General features: G+C 41.3%; 1 protein-coding gene across 1 annotated transcript in view; it reads right to left on the bottom strand.

The window, feature by feature from the left end:
• Nucleotides 1–26,866, bottom strand: part of LOC124718807 — a 113,370-nt gene that overhangs the window by 68,698 nt on the left and 17,806 nt on the right. The window contains exons 3-4 of the mRNA XM_047244421.1: nt 23,836–24,027; nt 8,788–8,913 (exon numbers count right to left, since the gene is read on the bottom strand). Coding sequence (XP_047100377.1) covers nt 8,788–8,913; nt 23,836–24,027 — 318 coding nt within the window. The remainder of the gene's footprint in view (nt 1–8,787; nt 8,914–23,835; nt 24,028–26,866) is intronic.

The following is a 26,866-nucleotide window of genomic DNA, read 5'->3' as shown; positions in this document are numbered from 1 at the left end:
GCACAAAGGGGATTTCCTTGCAACCACATTGTGGTTTAACTTTCTACAATAAACTGAATACTTATTAATTGAAAAAATAAAACAATTCTTACAAAATGGTGAAATAAAAACTTAAATTGTGTATTTGTTAAACCTTTTTGGAAAGATATAATTGTGTAATTTGTAATAAAAGTTAACAACAGCGCACATTATCTCACAACACAGGAACCACAAATCTACAACTAAGGAAACACAAGATACTTGTTAAGTATAGCGTCATTCAGCTACATTTAAAAATCATTTACTAAAAGCATTAATTCAACAACACAAAACAAGTATTTTGGCTTTTTTAAAAGGTATCTTTCTTTTTCTTTTTAAAATCTTCTGCTTTATAAAGTTACAGTCTGCAGTACATATGAAGGTCATGTTTTACAATTTATCCAGGTGCAAAAACCTGAACTACAAGATTTTAAACAGAAACAAATGTGTTGTTAAGGATTTAAATATCTCTGCACTGGCAGTGTTTGTAAAAGATTACAGTTATTTCAATAACTCAGTGGGCACATACAGTTGTATGATTTAAAAAAAAGTGTGATACATTCCTTTATTAAAGCAGCATGTTTTATTTTCCAACTGGAGACATACAGTAAGCATAAGTATGCAAAAGTCATACTGTCACTTCAAGATTCCCATCCAACAGACGCGCAACACAACTCAACAGACGCGCAACACAACTGGGTAATAATCTTTCAAGGCAAAACAGATTAAGAGAAGAGACATACTCAGAGAATAAGGCTCTGCTTACTGATGACATTGTTAGATGAGAGAAAGTATTGTTTAAGGTTCAATAACAAGTATACTGTTTCCGTTCTAGTGAGTTTTGTTTATTTCAAATTAGTTTTCGGCTTACTGGGCCACCTTTGAGAAACAATTGACTAGCATCTGTTCTTAATGGAAGAATCCATAAGCAAGAAAGTTTTTTCTTTGAATAACTGTAGTGGGATTACGACAGATGTTCTACTTTGCGTGAAAAATGTCAGGATGCTTTAAATGTAAATAAATGTAAGTTAAGGCAAATTGCTAGGAAAAACATTCATGTAACACTGAGACTACTAGCAAACGTCTTAGCATTTGGAATAAGTTCTCAGGTATGGGAGCGGCTCAAATCCTTCAAGCAGCAGAAACTAGTACGTTGTCCTGGACTGTAAGTGTTTATTGGAGGCAAAGGTAATGTCAGGAGTGGCTGCAAAAAGTGTGTTAGGACTGCTACTATTCAATTTAAATGTGGAAAAATATATGGTAATGCAGATGAGTATGAAAAACAATCTGTAATGATCGAATACAGTATTAGCGATGTGCTGTCTGACACAGTCATGTCAAATATCTAGGCATAATGCATCAAAGTGACATGAAATGGAACAAGGCCAGCTATAAGGAGAACTGCCAACTTTGGTGAATTGGGAGAATATACTGAGACCACATATAGAACACTAGTGTGACCTATTCTTGAGTACTGCTTGAGTATTTGCAATCCCTAGCAGGTCAGATGCAAGGAAAACTCCAAAGCAATTCAGGAACATGCTGGAAGATTTGTTACCAGTAGAGCTGAACAGCATTTGAGAATTACGAAAATATTCAGTGAACTCAAATGTGAAGGAGACATTCTTTTTGTGAAGCACTACTAGGAAAGGTTAGAGATCCAGCATTTACAACAGACTGCAGAGAATTATACTGCCATCAACATTCATCACAGCTGACGACCATGAAGACAAGAAACAAGACATAAGGCCTCGTACGAAGAAACCAAGTCACCCACTACCATGCACTGTGCAAATGGCTGTTCACTGGCAGATTTCTGGATACGTGAAGTGGATAAACTTACGATACTGCACACATAATTCTCATGCGACACATTCTCGAGTACTGCTTGAATGATTGGGATCTCTATAACATTAACTTAAAGAAAGGCATCAAAGCAATTCAGCAGCAAGCTGCTCGATTTATGGCCAGTTCTATAGGTACGGCAATATTCAACAAATGCTCTGTGCACTTAGAAGGGAAGAAGACTTATCTTTTCACAAAAAAAGCTATTGAGGAAGTTTAGAGAACCAACCTTTGCAACAGAACCAGAATAATTGTACTTTCTTCAATGTTTACCTCCTGTAAGGGCAGTAATTACAAAATAAGGGACATTATGGCTCATACTGAGGCAAGCACGCTAAATTTTCCACTCACTCTCCTTGTGAGTTGAGCGCCTTCTGGCAGACACACAGGTGTAGACAACTGCTTCAGAGATTCAGAGACACCAATTTTTACCACACCTATGTGGGTCTGCAAATTATCTCTCAACTAATGCGTTTGATGTGTCAACATTAAAGACATTTTCCACTTCCATGTCAGGAAGTGCAAAATGGCTGAGCAGGGATGGCTAGAGGACAAATGTAAGGATGTAGAGGCTTATCTCAGTAGGGGTAAAATAGATACTGCATACAGGAAAATTAAAGAGACCTTTGGAGAAAAGAGAACCACTTGTATGAATATCAAGAGCTCAGATGGAAACCCAGTTCTAAGCAAAGAAGGGAAAGGAGAAAGGTGGAAGGAGTATATAGAGGGTCTATACAAGGGCGATGTACTTGAGGACAATATAATGGAAATGGAAGAGGATGTAGATGAAGATGAAATGGGAGATACGATACTGCATGAAGAGTTTGACAGAGCACTGAAAGACCTGAGTCGAAACAAGGCCCTGGGAGTAGACAACATTCCATTAGAACTACTGACGGCCTTGGGAGAGCCAGTCCTGACAAAACTCTACCATCTGGTGAGCAAGATGTATGAGACAGGCGAAATACACTCAGACTTCAAGAAGAATAGAATAATTCCAATCCCAAAGAAAGCAGGTGCTGACAGATGTGAAAATTACCGAACAATCAGTTTAATGAGTCATGGATGCAAAATACTAATGCAAATTCTTTACACACGAATGAAGAAACTGGTAGAAGCCGACCTCAGGGAAGATCAGTTTGGATTCCATAGAAATATTGGAACACGTGAGGCAATACTGACCCAACGACTTATCTTAGAAGCTAGATTGAGGAAAGGCAAACCTATGTTTGTAGCATTTGTAGACTTAGAGAAAGCTTCTGACAATGTTGGCTGGAATACTCTCTTTCAAATTCTGAAGGTGGCAGGGGTAAAATACAGGGAGCAAAAGGCTATTTACAATTTGTAAATGGCAGTTTTAAGAGTCGAGGGGCATGAAAGGGAAGCAGTGGTTGGGAAGGGAGTGAGACAGGGTTATAGCCTATCCTCAATGTTATTCAATCTGTATACTGAGCAAGCAGTGAAGGAAACAAAAGAAAAATTCGGAGTAGGTATTAAAATCCATGGAGAAGAAATAAAAACTTTGAGGTTCGCCGATGACATTGTAATTCTGTCAGAGACAGCAAAGGACTTAGAAGAGCAGTTGAACGGAATGGATGCTGTCTTGAAGGGAGGATACAAGATGAACATCAACAAAAGCAAAACAAGGATAATGGAATGTAGTCGAATTAAGTCGGCTGATGCTGAGGGAATTAGATTAGGAAACGAGACAAGTAGTTAAGGAGTTTTGCTATTTGGGGAGCAAAATAACTGATGATGGAGGAAGTAGAGAGGATATAAAATGTAGACTTGCAATGGCAAGGAAAGTGTTTCTGAAGAAGAGAAATTTGTTAACATCGAGTATAGATTTAAGTGTCAGAAAGTCGTTTCTGAAAGTATTTGTATGTAGTGTAGCCATGTATGGATGTGAAACATGGACGATAAATAGTTTAGACAAGAGGAGAATAGAAGCTTTCGAAATGTGGTGCTACAAAAGAATGCTGAAGATTAGATGGGTAGCTCACGTAACTAATGAGGAGGTATTGAATAGAATCGGGGAGAAGAGGAATTTGTGGCACAACTTGACTAGAAGAAGGGATCGGTTGGTAGGACATGTCTGAGGCATCAAGGGATCACCAATTTAGTACTGGAGGGCAGCGTGGAGGGTAAAAATCGTAGAGGGAGACCAAGAGATGAATACACTAAGCAGATTCAGAAGGATGTAGGCTGCAGAAGGTACTGGGAGATGATGAAGCTTGCACAGGATATAGTAGCATGGAGAGCTGCATCAAACCAGTCTCAGAACTGAAGATCACAACAACAACACGTCATCAATATTGTTCCTGTAGCTACCCAATCAATGCTGACAATCTTCACATTGTGAGGTTTGCTGAGGAACAATGCCAGATATGCTTGCTCCACTTATAAATAATTTTCTCTCTTGGTTACATGCTTTCCAATTTTCAGTTTCACAGGTAAGACTCTGGAACAGTCCTCAAGCAGGATTTGTAAATTTCTCAGTTCCCTTTTCTGTCTCTTCAGATATCCTCTATTTTTCTGATCTTATTTTCGATTTTCTTGCTGTGTGTGAAAAGTAAGTTCTCCTCCACTCCACATATTGAGCAATAAATCACCTATTGGGACCCTCATCCTTCCCTAGAATTGCCAGAGGGCTTTTCCTTTGTAATTTCAATACTTCTTATTGGGTTAATTTTCTGGAGGTGTTTTCCCATCTTCTACCATTTTCTTTCAAGTTTTCCTGCATGGTGATTACACAAAAAATTTCTTAGTAAATTTTTTAGTATCAATATTTTCAATTCTGTCTGCAGATTCCAGAAACTAAAAAAAAATATCTTTTACTATAATGGGTTAAGGCATTTAATAATATTAATAATAAACTGACTTGAGTTTATTATTTTTATGTCAAGTAAGTTACAAAAAAAATTGATATGCCCTTCACCTAATTAACTTACATTAAGAAAACTTGAAATTTTAATCACTGAAACAGAAACTAGTCATGGGGTGGCCTCAGACTTAAATGCCAGTAATTATTTAATATAGTTCTCTGGAGTTAAACTGATTTGAAACAAACTATTATGAAACTGTTTTCCGAGACCAAGGTAACCATTTAGTGGAATATTAAGATTCAACTATAGTCTTTTCAACAGCATTTTCACTATGCCAGTGTACATTTCCAGCAGATAGGTTTTTATTATAAGTTTTCCATTTATTTCACCACCTTAGTTTTGCCATGAAGAACCTGCCACTATAGCTGCCATGGAATGCCCTTTTAGTTGTCACTGTACTATCTGACTTATTGTTGTGAAGAACTGACAAGAAGGGTTTGCTAGTTATCTGTTATAAATTCTGTCGTGAATACTGAAATTCTACGTGGAAGAGTTTAATATTAATATTATTTACAGATGTAGTAATTTATGTGTCTCTTTATCCAAGCACAGATTCTCTGTTTACTTCTATGAAAGTCGACAATAAATGAGGCAAACTAGCATGCCACAGACTATGTTATTGAGTGTTTTGTAGCAATGTGAACATCTAGCTGCTGATGTCAGTATTTTAGAAATACTACAGGGACTTGCCATACAGAAAAAAAGTCTTCCAACATTTATCTGTAGCATAACTTCTCCCAAGTACAGGTCGAACCCCTCATTCCCGGAGCTAACATTGTTCTTGTTTCATTGTTTCATCCCTGAAATTATGTCCTTGCATGAAAGATTATCCTACTCTAATACCACCCCACCCCCACCCCCTCGAAAAAGCACACACCTCTACATCAGGACTCTAATCTCACGTTAATTAGTATTTTTCTTTTCTCCAAAACAAAAATAAGGGAAGAGCATAACAGAATGGAATTATCACTTAAATGGATGTTTGTGTACTTATGGAAACTATGAAAACCACCATTTTCGCCTTAGCTGTGATCACGCTCAAATTTATTGGCAAGTTCCAGACACAATATTCATTTTCAGACCATTAACTACAGCTGAGAGCTATGTCATTACAGTGAAAATACACAACAAAACCATTTTAAAAGCTTCATTAGTGCATCTTTCTTGAATTTTTATTTCATATTTTTACCTGAATGAAGTACATCTTCATTTCAAGTAATGGTTTGAAAATGAACTTGAGTCAAACTAGAAACCAGAAAATTTGAATGTAAATTCAAGTGCGACAGAAAATAAAAACAATGATGACAATTACAGTTGTTGATCCTTCCACCAAGGTCATGTTTGAATGCCATAAGCAAATCCAATTGTAATGTGATCTTTCATTCCCTTAAATTCCACTTAAGCAAGAAAATTACAACATGAACCAAGTGTCAGAGAAATACAAATACTCAAGAGTGCCCAGTACTTAGAGGGAAGATGGAGGTCATGTTTTTCACATGCATTCACAACACAGTTATGGCAAGCCCCTCACACTGTTTAAATAGTTAGAATCAGTCCTGAAGCTACTGCTGAACCAGTTCAAACCTGGCACAGGGCGTGTAGCCGGTCCTAGGGAGATGACCAACACCCCGTCTTGAGCTGAAAGCATAGCAGCAAAACCACGTGGTCAGTAGCACTGGCAAAACAATAACCACGGCCAACTGACTCGTGGCAAAAATCACTACCTGCATAAGTACGCTCTTCCCAACAAAACATTTTTTCTTTTTTCCTTTTACCTGTTATAAGTGAAATTCAAAATTTCTAGTAGGAAGTGCAGAGTCCACATACAGACAAATAAAATTTCTTACACTTTAAGAAAAACTTTATCTTGTCTTTCAACGACAATACAATTAGATAATCTGCATCATGTCGGTAATGTTGAACATGTAAAAAAAGACTAATAAGCAGTGATAATGCTTTGAATATTATTGCTTAGCTTGTATACTTAAGGTTATAAAATGCAGGAATGTGATGCTACAGAACTACTCACCTCAGCTGATTGATGTGTGACGCAAAAATCTACGGTACATTTCAGAAGAAAGAAATTATTAGTTTTCCAGCATGTATGCAAGCACACCATGGAATCTGAACATTTCTCCTCTAAAATATGATACTAGAGTCTTCACTGCTGACCTAGTCTGGTATAGCACCATTAGACTAATTTGAAGAAATGAGTCTCATCTAATCTTTCAGTTCCTATATCTTGTACCTGATACCTTGAAATTACAGCCTTAGGAGTATTTCCACTACCATGATAGAAGCAACAGGGGAGAAAAAACACATTCATATGTTGACAGTGGTATCCTGGAGTCAAGTAAGTTCCTCTTCACTGCAATCCACACACAACTTACGTATGATACTGGATCCTACAAGATTTCAAGGTCAGGAAGGATCACTTGTAATTTTATGTATTTTCTTCCCTTACAGAATTCCAAAATTAATCTCAAGTATTTACAATCACAATGACAAACCCCGAATTTCCACAAACAGTTAAAAAAATTTCTTTACAGTTTCAGCATGAAGTAGCAAATCACAATTTCAATTTCGGATGTCAGAAAACAACTGCATGATGTACCGGGAATGTGATAGAACCACTATCTAACGTTACACATACCACAATACTTCCCCTGAACTTATCCACTGAAGCCGACAAGATACTACTTCGTGTACTGTGTTAACAGTGTAAACTTACATACAGCTGGCAAGAACTGTAAATAATTTCAAAAATTAGGGCTATTCAAAAAGAGATGAGCCAGAGGCATAATTACAGAAACCAGTACCTGTATGTTGGAAGTATTGACCCAGACTGGTGAGGCACTTGTCCCACTGTGACACAAGGCAGTGAATGGCTGTCTCATAAAATTCCTGGGGCTGTGATGTTAACCAGTTCCGCACATACAGCTGGATGTCATCGCCCAAGGTGAATCGTTTGCCCCTCAGAGCCTTTTTAAGGGGACCAAAAATGGCCCACTTCTGATTCATTTCCTGCAGCATGGGACAACAGTGAATGTCCAGCATTACTTGCAAACTCACCAAATGATCAAATCAAAACAACCAGGAAATCTCACCCGTGGGGTCATTCTGCTCCACGACAATGCGAAGCCTCATATGGCCAACATAGTTGCGGCACTCCTGCAGAAATTCAAATGGAAGGCCCTCTGTCACCCTCCATACAGTCTGGACCTATCCCCTTGTGATTATGCCATTTTTTGTCCCCCTTAAAAAGGCTCTGAGGGGCAAACGATTCACCTCTGATGACGATGTCCAGCTGTACGTGCTGAACTGGTTAACATCACAGCCCCAGGAATTTTATGAGACAGCCATTCACCGCTTTGTGTCACAGTGGGAAAAGTGCCTAAACAGCCAGGGTCAATACTTCTAACATACAGGTACTGGTTTCTTTAATTATGCCTCTGGCTCGTTTGTTTTTGAACGCCCCTTATAAACAAATTAAAAAAAAAAAAAAACCTTATGAAAGGCCTTTGCTGCTAGAGATGAATATTACGATATACATAATCAAAACAAGAAATTTTCCATATTTCTATTCACTGTGGTATATTATTTTGGAGCAAATCTTCATATCAGTACAAAGTTGCCTTTCACAAAATAAGGTTTTCTATGAAAAGCCCTTTGGACTAACTTATGAATATAATGACGAATAAGGATAAAAGAAGAAGGTGCTTAGCAGATTAGAGGGGGGGGCAGAGGGAGAGGGGGGGCAGAGGGAGAGGGGCGGGGCAGAGGGAGAGGGGCGGGGCACAGGGCAGAGGGAGAGGGGCGGGGCAGAGGGAGAGGGAGAGGGGCGGGGCAGAGGGAGAGGGAGAGGGGCGGGCAGAGGGAGAGGGGCGGGCAGAGGGAGAGGGAGAACTATCCTACATTTTTTGCAATTCATATTGGCAGTGCTAACCCACTTTCCAATTATAGTGAAATAACCTACATTTTGTCAGGTAACTGTTACACAGAATCTCGCAGTAACAGACTGAAAAATTCAGAAACTCACAGGGTCTAGCTGAAGGCGGAGGTTGGTCAGATGTACCAAGCTGCTTTAGAGTGACTTCCACTTTCTGGATACCAGTAAATCCATGCTGCAGCAGTTTCATAACTTTCTTGATGAAACCAACATAATCTGAAATGAAATTAAAACACCTGTAGTACCTTCATCACACAAAATGGAATCTCAAAAAGAAGCATTTATTTTTAATAACCCTTCCACTATTATTTTTACCATTCATTACAATAGAAACAGAATGTCTTATAATAGAACTCAAAACAATGGTAAGTCCTAGATGGAATAACAGCAATATGGAAAGGATAGATTGCTAATCACCACACAGAAGTGGCATCAAGTTGCAGACAGGCACAATAGAAAAGACTGTTTAAATATTTAAGCTTCTGGACAAAGTACTACTTCCCAAGTGTCTCTCTCTCTCTCTCTCTCTCTCTCTCACACACACACACACACACACACACACACACACACACACACACACACACACACACACACACAGCCACTGTCTCAGAGAGCTGAGGCCTGACTAACAGCATCTGACACGAGCAGCAATCTGCTGAGATGGGTGGTGGGGGTAAGGAGGAGACACTGTGAAGGGAGGGAGAGGGGGACTGGCAGGGGGAGCAACAGGACAGTATGGGTAGGGGAAGTCGATATGCTGCATGTGGGAATATACAGGGATGCGGTGGGGACAGTACAGGGCTGCTAGGTGCAGATCCAGGGTCTGTGCTGTGCTGGTAAACATGCCTTCTATCCCACCAGCCTACCTACTACTAAGGCCTTTTCTCTTCCTTCTCTTTGCCCCCTCCCCTCACCCACCCCGAAGCACAGCCTGGCGACACTGCATCTCTGCACTCAGGGATACTCAGCGTGGTACCCAAACAGAATAGCTAATTCACAGGACAAAATTAGAATTGTGTGGTCAGTCTTTAAGGAAGTGTCTGGTCAGCAGCACGAGATTGATGATATAATGTCAGTTCGTAGTAAAAACATTTCTGTTACTGATAAGTCAGCTATATATACTGCATTTAACAACCAATTTCTGAGCATTGCTTGTGAATTAAATAAAAACTTAGTTTCTAGAGTGAATCATATAATTCTCTTCGAAAATGGCTTTCCGAGACTGATGTCTGAAATACTTCTCTGTGATACTGACAAGGCGAAGACTGAGTCAATAATTAAGTCACTGAAGACTCTTGTGGATATGATTGAGTACCTAGCAGAATATTAAAATATTGTGTTGCAATTGTTAGCCCTGTACTTAGCCGTATCTGTAATTTTCCCTTGAAGAACGGTCAGTTTCGTGAATGATTAAAGTACTCAGTAGTAAAACCACTTTATAAAAAGGAAGAAAGGAATAATGCAGACAATTTTAGATCTGTTTCTATGCCATCAGTTTTTGCTAAAGTTATCGAAAAGGCAGTGCGTGTAAGGAAAATTGATCATTTTATTTCACATTATTTGCTGTCAAATTTACAGTTCAGTTTTAGAAGTGCTTTTACAACTGAAAACGCCATAATATTCTCTTCCCTCTTTCACTTACTGGATGGATTAAACAAAAGGTTTTGAACGCTTGACATCTTTTTTTATTTAACTAAGGCATGTCATTGTATTGATCACAAAATACTGCTCCAGAAGTTGGACCATTATGGAATATGGGGAGTAGCTCACAGTTGGTTCGCCTCTTACTTCAGTAACAGACAGCAAAAGGTCATTATCCACAGTGTTGAGAATGGCTGTGATATGGGGTCTGAGGGGGAATAATCAAATGGCGGGGGAGGAGGGGGCTGCCCCAGCGATCAATGCTGGGGCAAGTCCTATTCTTTATTTACATAAATGATATGCCCTCTAGTATTACAAGTGATTGTAAAATATTTCTGTTTGCTGATGACACTAGCTTGGTAGCACAGGGCATAGTGTGCAACATTGGTATTGTTTCAAATAGTGCAGTTCAAGACATAAGTTCATGGCTTGTAGAAAATAAACTAACACTAAATCACAGATTCAGTTTTTACAGTTTCTAATACACATCTACAAAACCTGACATTTTAATTTCCAGAATGGGCATATAAGTGAAAGTGAACAGTTCAAATTTCTGTGTGTTCAGGTACATAGTAAACTGTGTGGAAAGCCCACATTCAGGTTCTTGTTAAAAGACTAAATGATTCCATATTTACTATTAGAACAGTACCTAAAGTAAGTGATAGTTTGCCATGAATAGTAGTCTACGTAGCTTATTTTCATTCGCTTATGATGTATGGTATTATATTTTGGGATAACTCTTCCCATTCTCAAAGGGTATTTTTGGCTGAGAAACAGGCGGTTTGGACAGTAAGTGGTGTAAGGTTGCAAACCTCTTGTTGACCCCTGTTCATTAGTCTGGGTATTCTGACATTGGCCTCTTAAAACACATATTCTTAGCAGTCGTTTCTTGTTAACAATAACAACTTATTCCCAAGAATTATCAGCTTTCACTCAGTTAATACTAGGCAGAAATCCAATCTATATTTGGAGATTACAGTATACTACTACATCCATTTTCAACAAGCTACCACAAGAATTCGAAGATCTTAGCAGTAATCCACACACTTTCAAATGAAAACTGAAAAGTTTCTTCATGGGTCACTCCGTCTATTCTGTCGAGGAGTTCTTTCAAAAATTAAGCCGATTCTTGTGTGATATCGTTTATTGTGTTTATATTAACTTATGGCTCTTCTTTTTTTGGGTTCATAAACATTTTATTTTATATGTTATTACTTTTATGTTGTAATGTCATGTACTGACACATTCCAGGACTTTGGAGATTTGCTTCTCAATTTGGTCCTACAGAACCTCAAATGTAAAATGCAATAGGAAGTTCTGGATAAAAATCTGGAGTGGACCCCACTCGTGTAACGTAGCTAGGGTGTGAAGTCGCCATGTGATGTCACAAGCCTTTAAGGTATTGACATCAGGCAAAAGCTGTTCAATGTCAGACCCCGGGTAAACCAGATGATCAGCAGTGGAATAGCCTTGGCAAAAGCCACCTTGTGATGGAGCCAGAAAACCCTGAGGCTCAAGGAGCCAACACAGCTGCTGGCTCACCATGTAGCCAAGCAACTTACAGAGAACACTGGTGAAGCTTATTGGGTGATAACTGTCCGTCTCTAGAGGGTGGTTACCTGGTTTTAGCACTGGGACAATGATGCTTTCTCATCACTGTGGTGGGAGCTTGCCCCCGCTTCAGATGTGGTTAAAGCTGGCAGAATATGATGCTGACAACACACTGGTAGATGGTTGATCATTTGGTCCGGTCCTGGAGCTAGACGAATTTCCACTTGCTAAATGGAGCATTAAATGGCTCCACGTGACATGCAGTGAAGGATAATTGCTTTTGCTCCACTTGCTGTTTCAGAACACCAAAGCCAGTTTGATAATTCTCACACACTTAGGCTCAATCATAATGCAGAGCAAAATGTTTGGCGATGGCCTCTGGGTCAGTGTGAACAGTGCCATTCAAGGTAATGCCAGGTACATCCGCAGGTGTCTGGTATCTTTAGAGACATATGATGTTAGTGCAAACCTGCGAATGAGAGGTATGGGGATCGACGGTTGAAATGTACAATTCCTAGCATTCTCGTTTCTGCCATTTTATTAGATGGTGGACACATACATAGAGCCTCAAAGACAATGCGGTGCTGCATTGATAGGTGCTCCTTATGGTGTCTGAGAGCCCACCTAAGATCTCTAATGGCTTCTGTGATTTATGATAACCAGCAAGGTACTGTCTTCCATTGGAGCAGTGAACTGCTAAATCAGCTACTAAAAGAATGGCCGTAGTTTTATTCTTGACTGGCTCATCGATATCTCCATGTGGTGAGGAGCCAAGGGTGATAGCAGAGGTGAACGCATCCCAGTCAGCACTGATGAGAGCCCACTGGGCAGGTATCCAGGGAAGTAACACTGAGGGAGGGACAGGAAGACTGGGAAATAGTCACTACCACACAGGTTATTGTGTACTCTCAGGTGGATGGATGGAAGAAGACAGTGGCTGCAAATGGAAAGTTCAATGGCCAAGAAAATTCCATCCACCACACTGAAGTGTGTGGGGGGTACTTGCACTCAACTCAAGAGGCAAAGGTCAAGTTGAGGAGGGGGGGGCTGTGAAACCTATGCAAACAGTATGTTGTTAGACACTTTCCCATTGGGAGGGAGGGAAATGCTGCAGGTGATAATATCCTGAAATGCTCTTACCTGAACAGCTATGGCCTCCAAAGGTGTACAAATACGCACAAGTTCACTAAATAGAGTGTCCAGATTGTATGCGCAAACTTCTCCCGGCATCCTGTCATAGATAGCACAGCTCTTATAATATCTCCAAATCCCCAGTATCCACGAAGGGCCAGTCTGCATTTCTGGAAACCAAGTATCCTGAAGGGCAATGCAAAAGGAAGCGGAAGTGTTTAATAAATGTTGTAGCTCAGTCAGGTGCTGGAAAAAGTACTACAATTCCACTGGGGAATAATGTTGCCGATGTGCTGTGGGGCCATGAAGGGACCAAGGAGACAAGTGATGCCCTAGGGTCATCTGCTGCCACTGGTTGAGGGTTTATGTCATTAATATACATGGGTTCCGGGTTCCATGGTCTGATGCAAAATGGGGCCTCAGGGGTCACATCGGCCAAAGGAGTGGAACAGTTGGGATTTGGTGGCATGAATGGCCACTGGAATGTCCTTCTTGGAGGACTTTTTCTTGTCTTTCCTCTCCTTAGAAGAGTTTGATGATGGTGGGGGCCTCTCTGAATCAGTTTTAGGTAAAGGTGATGATTGCGAAGCCCTGCGACCAGCAGCCTGTGGCTCATTCAGCCACTGGCTGGTGCCCGGTTGTAGATAGGCAGAAACCTTGGAAGGAAGTGTCCCGAAGAATGGCTTCCCAGCAAGAGAAGCCAGAGGAAGGTGATTGGTCTCCAGCTGGGAGGCAGGGATGAGTGTCCCTAGTGGGTGGGAGGCCATCGACCCCAAAGCAGGTCTGGGGGAAGCAGTAAGAGGGGAGACCCCAACTATAGAGAGGCTGGTCAAGTGAGTCTCTCCAGAGTCTCTTATTCTTGCATCATCTTCTCTCTGGAAAACACTGCAATCTGGTGAGGAGGGAGAATGGTACTTTCACAGAGGTGAGGGGAGGGGCACGAGGAATGTTTGCATTCAGCACTCCTCCACAATCTCTACAGATAGGGCCAGCATTGCAATATGAAGACGTGCCCACATTTCAAACACCTGAAGCTCTGCATGGGGTGGACACACGTATGGTTTCACATTGTGTCGGTATACCATCACCTTGACCTTTTCAGGCAATGAATCGCCCTAGTCCTTAGACCCCCTACATACATAATGGACGAAGTGTACACCTGTCACTCCAAGCTGGCACAACGCTTGTCATAGGACTGTAAGGGCAGGTCCCGGTGGAAAATGATGCCGTGAACTATATTAAGACTATTGGGCAATGACAGTCACCGGTATGTCACCCAGCTTGTTACAAGTGAGTACCCATGACTGAAGAAGAAATCTCCATCAGTCCTTGTCCGAACTGAGTATTGGGTGGGTATTTTTTGCTTGCTGGTTAGCCTTATGTTCCTCCTCTGGTGTAGCCGTGGAAACAAACATTTTAGGGTCATATCACATTGAATGAAAGAGAACTGTCCTTTCAGAGAAGACTGCTGGGGGCCTTCATCTATTTCATTTGCGACTTATCTGTCACGATACCAACCACTCCGAATGGGAGCTCTCCCCATGGGTGCCACCCAGCCTCAGCAACAGCTGCCTGGTCAGTAATTTGTTGCTCGGAATCCCCATACCCCAGTCACATTTGGCATACATGGGGAGTGCGGTCGCTGTGTGAGAAGATGGAAAGGCACAAAGGTGGAGCATACGCCACAGTGGATGACCTTTCCTGCACTTCTGGAGAATTTTGAAAATTGGTGGGTCCGTGAAACCCAACAATGGGGACCATGTGTTTATTTAATCAAAAGTTGTAGAAAACACTGGAAGTGGAAACTCGAGTCCCAAATATAAACCACATCCAAGCAGGGTAGGCACCAAGAAACCCATCCGATGGAGGGGCAGAAGGGTAAAGTGGGTAATGGAAGCTTGCAGTAGAGAAAGCAAGTAATGCTGCAAAGGTTGGGGTAGCCAAGCACGTACTGACAGAAGAGTTGTGGGGCCTCTGGGGTGATGCCTATGCAGAAGGCAGCATAGTGGTTGCAACTTGGCTTGTAGATCATGTAACTGGTTTCACAGTTAGCCCTGCCTTTGATGAGACAGGTGATGCTTGTAACTGGACTGGAGTAAGTGGTGGTGGTGGTGGTGGTGGTGGTGGTGGTGGCGGCGGCGGTGGGATGTATGGGACAGGTCTTGCGTCTAGGTCTATCACAGGGATATGAGCCATGAGGCAAGGGAAAGGGAGCAGGGTTTGTGTAAGGATGAGGAGAATATTGTGTAGATTCAGTGGATGGCAATATACCACTGTGGGAGGGGTGGGAAAGACGGTGGAGTAGTATACTCGTCTTTTCAGGTCATGGTGAGACATAGTCGAAAACCTAGCAGAGAATGTCCTTCAGTCGTTCCAGTCCTGGGTGGTACTGAGTCGGGGGCGGGCCGTGGGGGGGGGGGGGGGGGGGTTATGTAACTTTGTGCTGTGAAGGTTTCAGTGAGACCCTTAGCATATTAGGACCAGGCCTACTCATCATTGTAGATGCAACGGCCCTGGGTGTCTAGGCCCTATGGAAGGGTCTCCTTGGTATGGCATGGAATGGGTGGCAACTTGTCGAAGTGGACGTATTGCTGGTTTTTGGTAGGTTTGATATGGAGAAAGGTACTAATGTAGCCATCTTTGTGGTGGTGGTCAACATTGAGCAAGGTGGCTCATTGGGTTGTGGAGGACCAGGTGAAGCAAATGGGGCATAAGATGCTGAAGTACTAGAGGAATGTGGGCAGGGTGCCCTCACCCTCAATCCACATCATGATGATGTCATCTACAAATCTGGACCAGCTGTGGGGTTTTTGGATTCTGGATGGTTAATTAGGGACATCCTATGTCCCTGTAACCCATCTGGCCTCAACCTTTGTTAGTCGCTTCCCTGTTCCCACTCCAACATTTAACAGCCTTCTATTACATCAACACACCTACAGCCTTTTTATTTCTCTCCTTTTCTGCTACATAACCGCCGCCCCCCCCCACCAAAATCTAATCTCCTGACTGCACATAGCTGCCATACCCTCTCCTCACCTCATACCTGTAGCTCCCACAAGCAGCACTTTATTATCCCCCACACCTAGCCTGCTATCTCTCTTCCGCTCCGCCCCAGCCTCCTCCTTACTGCCACTACTCAGACTGCTTATCCCATCACGTACAGCAATTTGCAGTCCAGCATCAGCAGCCACAGACAGTGTGTGTGTGTGTGTGTGTGTGTGTGTGTGTGTGTAGCAATCTAACCTTTCATTATTTCATATATAATCACAATTTTGGCATGTTCCATATCCAGGGCAAATTCATCACTATATGATGTATTAAAAAAAAAAAAAAGGAAATACACTTTTTCTGTGCTAAGTGACAGTAGATTTTCCCTCGGAACTGTAAAACTTATCAATATTTTGAATGGTTAACATTTTATACAATTGCGTAGAACTTCCCGAAAAAAGACGAAGCAGAGAAGTTTTGGAGAGACTTTTAATAAAAAAGGAGAAGTTTTGGAAAGACCTTTGATTTGCAGCAACATATACGCTGCATATTTTTGTATTACGAAATTATAAATTCTAATTGCACCAAACACAGCGCGTTAGTTTCCGGAGCATTGAAACAGAGGTTGTGATGTCCTTTTGTAAGCGAGTCATATCTCAAGCCACGAGATCTTACCAGCCGATGACAGCAGCTATTCAGAGCATAGGACACGTGTTATAGTCAGCCAATAGCAAGATCACTGGTTACATGCGAACACACAAGAGGAAAAGTTAACGGTTTACATTAATGTACACAGTACCGTATATCTACAAGAAAAGCTAAGCTTTCACATATAATATTGTGTCTCTAACACTCTACAACAGAAGCTAAGCTTTCACATCTAATATTGATCTTTTTTGTGTGTGTTATACTTTAAGATACATCACACAAATGTGCCAGTAAATTTAAAATTATGACATAAATGTCTCGGCTCGAAATTCTTGTAAGTGGCTGGTCCTCAAAAAGTTCAGTTTTGAACGCTCTGTGATTTAGAAATCCATCCCACTTTCTCACACGTAACATGATTCATCTTGAGTAAAAAGAAATTTACTTTGAAAGTAAAGCTTTTCTAACTACCGTTCGCAATACTATCAGGAGACTGTTAGAAATAGGTTCGATTTACCAGTTGCCAGAAAACAGGCATTATTGTGCGTCTGCAACTACAGTGGTTTAAGAGGCCCGCATGTTCATGTGTATAAAGCACTAAGAGAGCTTACATTACACAATAAAAGAAACAGGGCATCAGAGGATACTCCAAATAGCATCGGAATTTCGTAAACCATACTAAAATACATAATTCGGCTTGAAGCGCAAATTGGCTTTTTCCAGATTCACAATGAAGTAGGCCCCATCTGCTATTAAGATTTTCAGTGTGGTTTTTGGGATGTAAATTTTCTTGGAGTACCAGTACTCTACGATCTCATTTTTGGTTTTTTATTATGGCATAATGCCATACATGGCAGACGATGATAACGTGCACTTGAAATTCAGCGAACAGTTGGAACTAGCCAATACTGTAGAATGAAACACTTAGTTTCAAATAAAATGATTGCCTCAGCGGAAAGATTAATAAAGCCAAATTTCTTTAGCAAACTTGCAAAAATAACTTCATTGTTGTGCAAGGCGATTAATGCTTGACTGCTACTAACTTGGAAATAAAATAAAATAGGGAAACTGAAATTAATAATATATTTTTGTCCTCCGTAATTATATGAATGTATTTTAATTCACTTGATAGCTCCTGGCCACAGAAATCTGTTTTGTTTTCATTTGACGTGGGAGTTGTACACGAAGAGAAGCAGCGAAATCACTTAACGTAAACACGGGTCACGTGGAGACTAGCCCCCTCCGCACTACAACTCAGACAACTCTGTGCAAGCGCGAATCTGGCAGCTAGGGCGCGCGAGAAAAATTTTTCTCGTTTGCATCTGGCTGCTTGCTGCTACTACCGATACAGGTAACAGCCAAACTTCAAGTAGCGGGAAGCGGGAGAAGGTATTGCTTATACGTAAGTCAAATGCGCATGCGCAACAGACCGCTGGCAAATGGTCAAACGAACCTTAATGTGAACAGTTGTGACGTCATGCTCATCGCAAGCAGTTTATTGTTACGAAGAATTACAGTCTGCGCCCTACGGCCTTTGACATATTTTTGCTATTTGCAGACGCTTGTGCGTGCTCGGTGTTTTGTTGTTGTAAATTGCACATTTCCTTTGCCACTAAAGTTTTATTTTTTTCCCCCTCTTGTTTATATTTTATTGCTACATTATCATTCTCCAGTAACAGGATACAATAACATTCTTTGCTAGAGAATCAATTCTGCAACCAAAACCACAAAAATTTAACTGAAAGCTAAAACAATGAAAAATTCCCGGAATTCTGAAAAATTCCCAGGTTTTTCCCGGTTTTCTCCCGGATGAAAAAATTCCCGGGTTTTTCCCGGATTTCCCGGGTCGTATACACCCTGCAGAAGTTTAGCAAGATCTCCATTCTGTCCTGAAATCCCTCCCTCTGTGACTCTCCCATAGATCAAACAAATGTGTAAGCATTTTGTGCTGCCCTTCTCTCTCTCTCTCTCTCTCTCTCTCTCTCTCTCTCTCTCTCTCTCTCTGTGTGTGTGTGTGTGTGTGTGTGTTCCACATTCCTGTTAGTCCTTTTTGGTATGAGTCCCATACACTTGAGTAATATTTTAGTATGTGTTGCACAAGTGATTTGCAAGCAATCTCCTTAGTGGGCTGATTGCACTTCCCCAGTATTCTACCAATACACCAAAATCTACCACCTGCTTTTCCCACAACTACTGAGCCTATGTGATCATTCCATTTCATACCCCCCTACAAAGCGTTACTCACAGGTATTTGTACGAGTTGGCCGATTCCGACAAATCACTGATATTATAGTCATAGGATACTATGTTTTTTCGTTTTGTGAAGTGCGCAATTTTACATTTTTGAACATTTAAAAGCAAACTACCAATCTTTGCATCAATTTAATGTCTTATCAAGATCTGACTGAATATTTATGCAGCTTATTTCAGGCAGTACTTCATTATAGGTAACACCATCATCAGCAAAAAGTCTGAGGCTACTATTAATGTTGTCTGCAAGGTCATTAACATACAATATAACATGAACAGCAAGGGTCCCAACACACTTCCTTGGCACCCATCCAAAGTTGCTTCTATATCTGATGATTCTCCATCCAAGATAACATGCTGCATCCTCCCTACCAGAAAGTCCACAACCTAGTCACAAATTTCACTTGATAACCCATATGATCGTACTTTTGACAGTGAGTGTAGTAGGTTTGGTACTGAGTCAAATGTTTGTTTTTTTTTTTTTTTTTTTTTTTTTTTTTTTTTTTTTTTTTTTTTTTTTTTTTTTAAAAAAAAAATCAAGAAATACTGCATCTACCTGACTGCCTTGGTCTAAAGCTTTCAGCATACTGAGTGTGAAAAGTGCGAGTTGGGTTTCAAATGACCAATGTTTTCGGAATATGGGAGTTAGGAATATTCATAATTCTGTTCACGATACGATAACTCATTATGTTTGAGCTCATAATATGTTCTAAGATTCTACAACAAACCAATGTCAAGGATATTGGATGGTAGTTTTGTGGATCACTTCTACTACCCTTCTTGTATACAGGTGTGACCTGCACTTTTTCCCCCAAGAACTGGGGATGGTCTTTTGTTCAAGGGATTTATAACAGATCATAGTTAGAAGAGGGGCTAACTCAGCCAAAAATTCAGTATAGAACCTGTTAGGGCTTCCATTGGGCCCCGGGGCTTTGTTAAATTTTAACAATTTCTGCTGTTTCTCAACACTACTGACACTAATACTTATTTCACTCAGCTTTCCAGTGGTACGAGGATTAAATTGGGGAAATTATCCTGGATTTTCCTTAGTAAAGGAACATTTGACAACTGAGTTAAGCATTTCAGCTTTTGCTTTGCTACCTTCAATTTCAGTCCCTGTCTCGTTCGCTAGGGACTGCGCACTAACTATAGTGCCACTAACATCCTTTACTTATGACTAGATTTTCTTTGGGTTCTGTGAAAGATCATTTGCAAATATTCGGCTACTGTAGTCATTGAAGCCAACACACATTGCTCTCTTCACAGCCAAATATGTTTCATTCAGCATCTCTCTACCTGCAGCCCTATGCTATCTGCAGTAATCTCTGTTTCTTTACAGTGATTATGTACCACAGAGGTTCCCATCTATCATGAACTTTCTACAGCATACATATCAGTCCAGTGAGCCAATAATAATTTTAAACCTGAGCCATAGTTCCTCTACATACTCTGCCCTGTGCCGGAAGTTTCAAATTCCTCACTGAGATATGACACTACTGATTTTTTATCTAGTTTACTGGACATACATATCTTTCAGCTTGTTTTAGTTGTCCTTTGTACTTTGGTAACCATTGTTGCCACAACCGCATCATGGTGACTGACAAGTTTTGATGTGGGTATCCTCAAAGAGGTTACGTCTATTTGTTGCCATTAGATCCAATATATAACCATCCTGAGTGGGGGTTCCAAACAATCTGTTCTAGGTAGTTTTCAGAGGATATCTTCTCAAGCCCACCAATAACAAAAGCTGTAATTTTCCCAATTAATTGTTTGATTATTTAAGTCTCCACCAATGATTACAGTATGACTGGGGAACTTAGACACAAGTGAACTGAGGTTCTCTCTAAAGTTTTCAGTTAGAGCAAGAGAAGGGTCTGGTAGGTGATAGAAGGATCCAATTATCGTTTTATGCCCACACCCGATTCTGAGCCTTGCCCAAACACATATGCAGCTTCAATTTCTGTCTCAATGGATTTGGGTTTCTTGTCTACTCTGACAAATACACCACTCCCATTTCCCATAGTTCCTGTTCCTTTATTGCCTGGCCCTATTCATCACTGCTGACACAAGTTCACTCTATGCTAATGCCCATGGCATTGCTGCTATTGAACAATACTTTTCCCGCAGCCCAAGTGACTCCAACCTATAACCTCCTTCCTTGTCACCATAATGAACTATATATTTACCCACAACTACTTCTCCCTTGAAGGCATCTCCTGCAAATTAATCCATGATATAGCAATTGGTACCCTCACAGTACCATTCTATGCTAACCTATTCAGGGGTGAACCACAGAATCCCAAACCTCTCAACTGGTTCACATTCACTGCTGACATCTTCATGATCTGGACTGAGGGCGAGGACACCCTATCCACATCCTCCAGAACCTCAACACCTCCTCCTCCATTCACTTCAACTGGTCCTCCTCATCCCATCAAGCCACCTTCTTCCATGCTGATCTCCATCGCAAGGGTGGCTACATCAGTACCCCTACCCACATCACATCACACTTACCAAGAATTCCACATCAAGAAATCCCTCCCATACAACCTAGCATCTGTCGTGAGGAGCAGTCCTCTCCTCCAAATATGCTGATTGTTTCACTGGACCCCATGCAGACCGAAATAATCCTTCGCATCTTATCTAGAATCAGATCTGCCTTGTCTCTTCAGTCACCTTTTGTCCCCTACATACTCCATGTCCAGTCACAAATGGGAACTCGTCATGATTCAGTGCCACTCTGGACTCTAGCAACTGTATCACATTCTCTGCCAGGCTTTCAATACCTTCTCTTGTACCCTGAAATAAGAAATATCCTCTGCACTACCCTCCTCATTCCTCCTACAATGATGTTTCACTGTCCAACTAATCTAGGCAATATCCTTGCCTTACCCTATTCCGTCCACGCTCCCAACCCCTTGTCCATGGCTCATATCCTTGCAATTTACCTAGATGAAAGACCTATTCCATGCATCCTCCAACTACCAATTACTCTCTTTCTGTTATTTCCATCACAGGTAGGGCTACTTGTGAAAGCAGCCATGTCGTCTACCAAATTAGCTGCAAACACTGTGTGGCATTCAACATGGCCACGAGCAATAACAAGCTGTCTGTCAGCACGAATGACCACTGACAGACCATGGCCGAGAGACAACTGAACCACCCAGCTGCCGAGCACGCCGCCCGATAGGATCTGTTCAACTTCGACAACTGTTTCACAACAGTAGCTTTTCTGAAATGTGAAAGTGTCAATTCTCCCTGTAACATACCATCTTTCCTGTAGTGCCCCTGGCTTCAACTTTCCTCCACCTGCCTATCCCCTCCCTGTTCCCACTCTAGCCTCACACATGTTCCCCCCCCCCCCCCCCCCCCATCTAAGCACACCTTTCTCCTCCTCTGATTCTCTCCTTTCCCCTTATGCCCCACAGCACAGCTTCACACTGCTGCAACTAGCAGACCTGAACTGTCCCCTGAACTCTCCCACAGTCGCACTATCATCTTCCTTCTCACCCCTACCCCCTACGCCTCTTGTTTCCTGCCCCACCCCTCAACTGTAATCCAACTTCCCATCTCAGCAAGGTTACCTGCTCACCTGCAATGCAGTCTCCGACCTCAGTGACTACGTGTGAGAGCTTACTTTTGTTTATGTCGATGGAATACGAGTGATAACTTACTATTATACACCACTATTTTTCAATGTGCCTGTCTGCCATTCAACATCTCTGCTAAGTTGTGAGCAGGAATCTATCTTTTCCTATTGTTGTTATTTCATTCCAGCTTTTCCATTATATATTACTGGCCTTTTACCCACAACTTTGCCCACATAAGCATATGACACATTTATCGTACACATCTTCTCCACCTTGCTTTCTCTTTCCATCTCCTACTCCCCCTTCTCTGTCCAGGTTATCCCACCTTCTTTTTCTAGCCACCCGCACCCCTCTCCATCTTCCATCTGCCTCCTACACCTCCCCATCATCTCTCTTCTCTTACTACCTTCCTCCCCCACCTCTCACTCTCCATATCCCACTTCCTTTCCTCTCACTGCTCTTTTCCACCTTTCCCCTCTCTTTGCTTGTCCATTCCTGCCCACCCCCCCAACCCTCTTCGGCCATCTCCTCCCGGTCCCTCTCTCTGCCTGCCTTCTCCTCTACCCCTCTCTCTCCGTCCGCCTCCTCATCCCCCCTCTCCCTGTCCATCTCCTCCTCCCCCCTCTCTTCATCCATCTCCTCCTCCCCCTCTCTTCCTCCACCCTGTCTCTGCTCAGCTGTGCCCATCTGCACATATACCTATTGGAATGCATTCTGACAACTGCCAGGCATGCAGGGCAACCTAGATGACAGGCACTGTCAATCCTCTTTCACCCAACCCACATGGGAGCCAGGTTGTACTTACATCACTACTTTTTTCATATAACAAATGATATGTCTGCCAAATTTTGTTGAAATCAATATGATGGCTTAGGTTGTGGTATGTGAACGACATTATCTTTCTTATGCAAGTTATTTAGAACAGGGCAATTTTACACAGGTGGATGTGTACAAACTGTGGAGGTAACGCTCAAAAATTAAAGTATTATCCAAGAATAGGAAATTCATAGTATCAATAACTGATACCGAAGGATAACAAGATATTTGGCAAATAGGTTCACATGAATCCCATCTTTACACATGATTTGCTGGTGGCAATGTTTAAAGTTAAGCCACATCAGTGTGACTGCAAACAGAACTGTTACTATAATAAGATCTTAGATAACAGGAAACTGTGAGTAGGATCCCATCATGGTATTGATATGTCACAACCTAACTCCCAATTAGGTCATCGGTCAAAGTAGAATGGCACTACTGGAAACATCAGTGTGCCTATGGACTCCATCCTAATAAAAATGCCTGTAACACTGAACTTTTTCAGACTATTAAACAGAATAGTTACCCCTGGGGAATTCTTGTGGGCTGACCAGCTCCCTGAAGAACAGCTGAGCCACAGACGGACGCTCCGCCGCTGGCAGCTCCTCTGCGAACCAATAGTGCAGCGTACGGCTCTCGCGTGTATGGCTGCCTGTCTGGGCATTCACGAGGAACACCCTGAACTCCAGGGACAGCTGTGCTGGGCTATCATCCGCATCTGAAATTAACCAATGTCTACTTAAATGAAATGTACAACAAGGAAGTGTCACATGAAATCACACTTTATTCATTTACACACTTATTTCACATGACAAGATTATGGCCATCAAGCCATCCCTTACATCTAACAAGGTAGCCTCAGTAAATTAACATTACAACACACATAGTATATGTAATGTATATAATAATATCAAGTGATGAAAAGCAGAGACCATGCGCACCTTTGTAGATTTCATTAAGGCATGAACTCTATAGATAGATCGCCTCTGATCCAAGAACTGAAAGAAAGGTGCCTCGACAAGAAGACAGTGAACATTATCAAACACACACACTAAGAAACACCAAATCCAAAATTAAAATCACGGGAGAGTTATCAGAGTCCTTTGAGATTAGAACAAGGGTGAGACAAGGCAACATTATTTCTGGACTACTGTTCAATATTCTATTATGCAAAGCAGTCAGGGAATGGAAAAAGCTGATGATACAGGAACTTTATTAACCAGTATAGGAAGGAAAACGGAATGACAGGATACAGGCTGTCTCGCATTCACTGATGCTCTGGTAATATTCCCAAGTAACACTAAACTGCGTTAAAGCAAATCTAGAGCCTGAAAGGGAAGGCTGAAAATGTTGAACAAAATTGGCATGTGTGACAAATAAAAAATATGCACCAAAAAAGATCATGATGAAAGGAACAGACAAAGAAGCTCACAAACAGTGAAATCTAGAGATGATTAGCCCATTCTGGAAGGCTGGAAACACAGTAAATCATCCTTGTCACAGAACATAGAAATACGAAATAACTGTCATCAAGCCAGAAATCTTACGTGCATCAGACACATTGGCCATGGACCGGAAAGGTGCCTAGAAAATACTGAATATCACAGATTGTGGATTAGGCAAGAGATTGAACAGACGTTTGGCGTCACACACATCACCATGGAGAAAGATTAACCGAAATTTTATGGGCATATCAAGAGAATGGCAAACACTTGACAACAAACCAGAGCTTTAAGTACACAGAAATCATCAGGAACATGAACTGATTTACCGACATCACAATAGACCTGAAGGATGCTGATATGGCACACTCAGACATATAAGACAAACATACATTTAACCAAAAGGTACTCAAATGTAAAGGTCAAGAAATTTGAAATAGGAATGAAATGGACAGAAGAAAGTGCAGAGAGAGAAGATGAAAGAAATGTGATGCCTGAGAATATCTCTCATCAAATAGACACTTTACGTGGTTGTCTGGCAGCCCATACGTTAACAATTCATCATCATCATCATCATCATCATCATTATTAGGTTGTGCTCAGAAGCAAGCATCTTCTGTGACGTGTGTGGCAAGCACAGGTCCCCAAGCTGGGTCTGGCATTGCTTCCACTTACTTGTGCCACACTCCTCACTTTCATCTATCCTATCTGACCTCTCTTGGTCAATCCTTGTTCTTTTCTGACCCCAAGGGCATAACGTATGGAAGCCTAGTGTGTCTTTCATTTTCAAATCCTTTAATGGCCCTTGTCTTTCTTAGGCCAATTTCTTCAACTCTCAAAGTGTCGGACCAATTCTATTTTTTTCTGTCTTCAAAATTTCGTGCTGTCATCTTTCATCCTTCATCATCACCTTTCTGAATAACATTCAGATTTTAATTCAAGGATTTATCTTCACACCAAGATGGCACCTTAGACAGTTGACCATGAACAGTCTTTCGAAGAATAATTCCACCGACTGCAACCATAGATTGCTGGAAGACAGCATTCGGATTCGGTTGGCTGTCATTCAGAAGATAATGATGGATCGGAGTGTCTAGAAACTCAACAATCAGTACAAACCGAAAAATATCAAAGGATTAAACTTAAACAAATCTCATTCTTCTCGACACACAATGTTAACTCCTTGTGCCAAGCTGGAAAATTAAAAATTGTCACTGATATAATGTAGAAACACAAAATTGTAATCATGGCTCTCCAAGAAATCAGAAACAGTGATCAAGACCTTATGGAATCACAGGGATACCAACTTTATAAAGGAATCCCTGGAAAAAGAGTCATGAAAAATTGTCCACAATTTGGCGATGGATTTCTTACAGATCTCAAAATTATTGACTATCACAGAATTCACATCTCACTGTCCCAGACTTGCAACTCTAAATCTGAAATATGCAAATACGACTTACACAATTACCAATGCACATGCTCCCACCAATCAGAAAAATAATACTCTGAAGAACACAGAAGAAACAGAGAAATTTTGGGATGCCCTGGATCGAGTCTTAATCAACATTCCTCCATCAAATATAGAAATTATCCTTGGCGGGATCAATGCTCAAGTGGGGCAAGATAGAAGATACAGAGATAGCACTGGAAAATGGCCTGCACATTAACTGATCAACAAAAATGGTCAAAGATTAACTGAAACTTCTAATAACCTTAACCTGGTCTCAAAATCAACACGTTTTAAAAGGAATCCTCACAATATTAAAAACCTGGAAACACCCTGATTTCCTAAAGGGCGAATGGTACCTGGACCATGAATGTATGGATAAATTTCACCATCGTGAAATCTACAATGTCAAAGTTTTAAGGGGGTGAAGATTGGTTGGTTGGTTTGTTTGTTAAAAGAGGAGGGAGGAGACCAACTGCGAGGTCATTGGACCCTCGTTCCCAGTAAAATAATTACACAATGGAAAGAAGAAAAGAATGGAGACGTACAGCACAATAACAGGAGAATGGAAGAACCAAAAGAACGACAGGACAACCAGCACTACTATGGACAAAACCGGAAAAGAAAACAACAGAGAGAAGCAAGAAACAGGTAGAAGGGGTAAA

This window comes from Schistocerca piceifrons, chromosome 10 (genome assembly GCF_021461385.2).
Source record: "Schistocerca piceifrons isolate TAMUIC-IGC-003096 chromosome 10, iqSchPice1.1, whole genome shotgun sequence".
Lineage (NCBI taxonomy): Eukaryota > Metazoa > Arthropoda > Insecta > Orthoptera > Acrididae > Schistocerca > Schistocerca piceifrons.
This window is presented reverse-complemented; position numbering and strand designations above follow the sequence as displayed.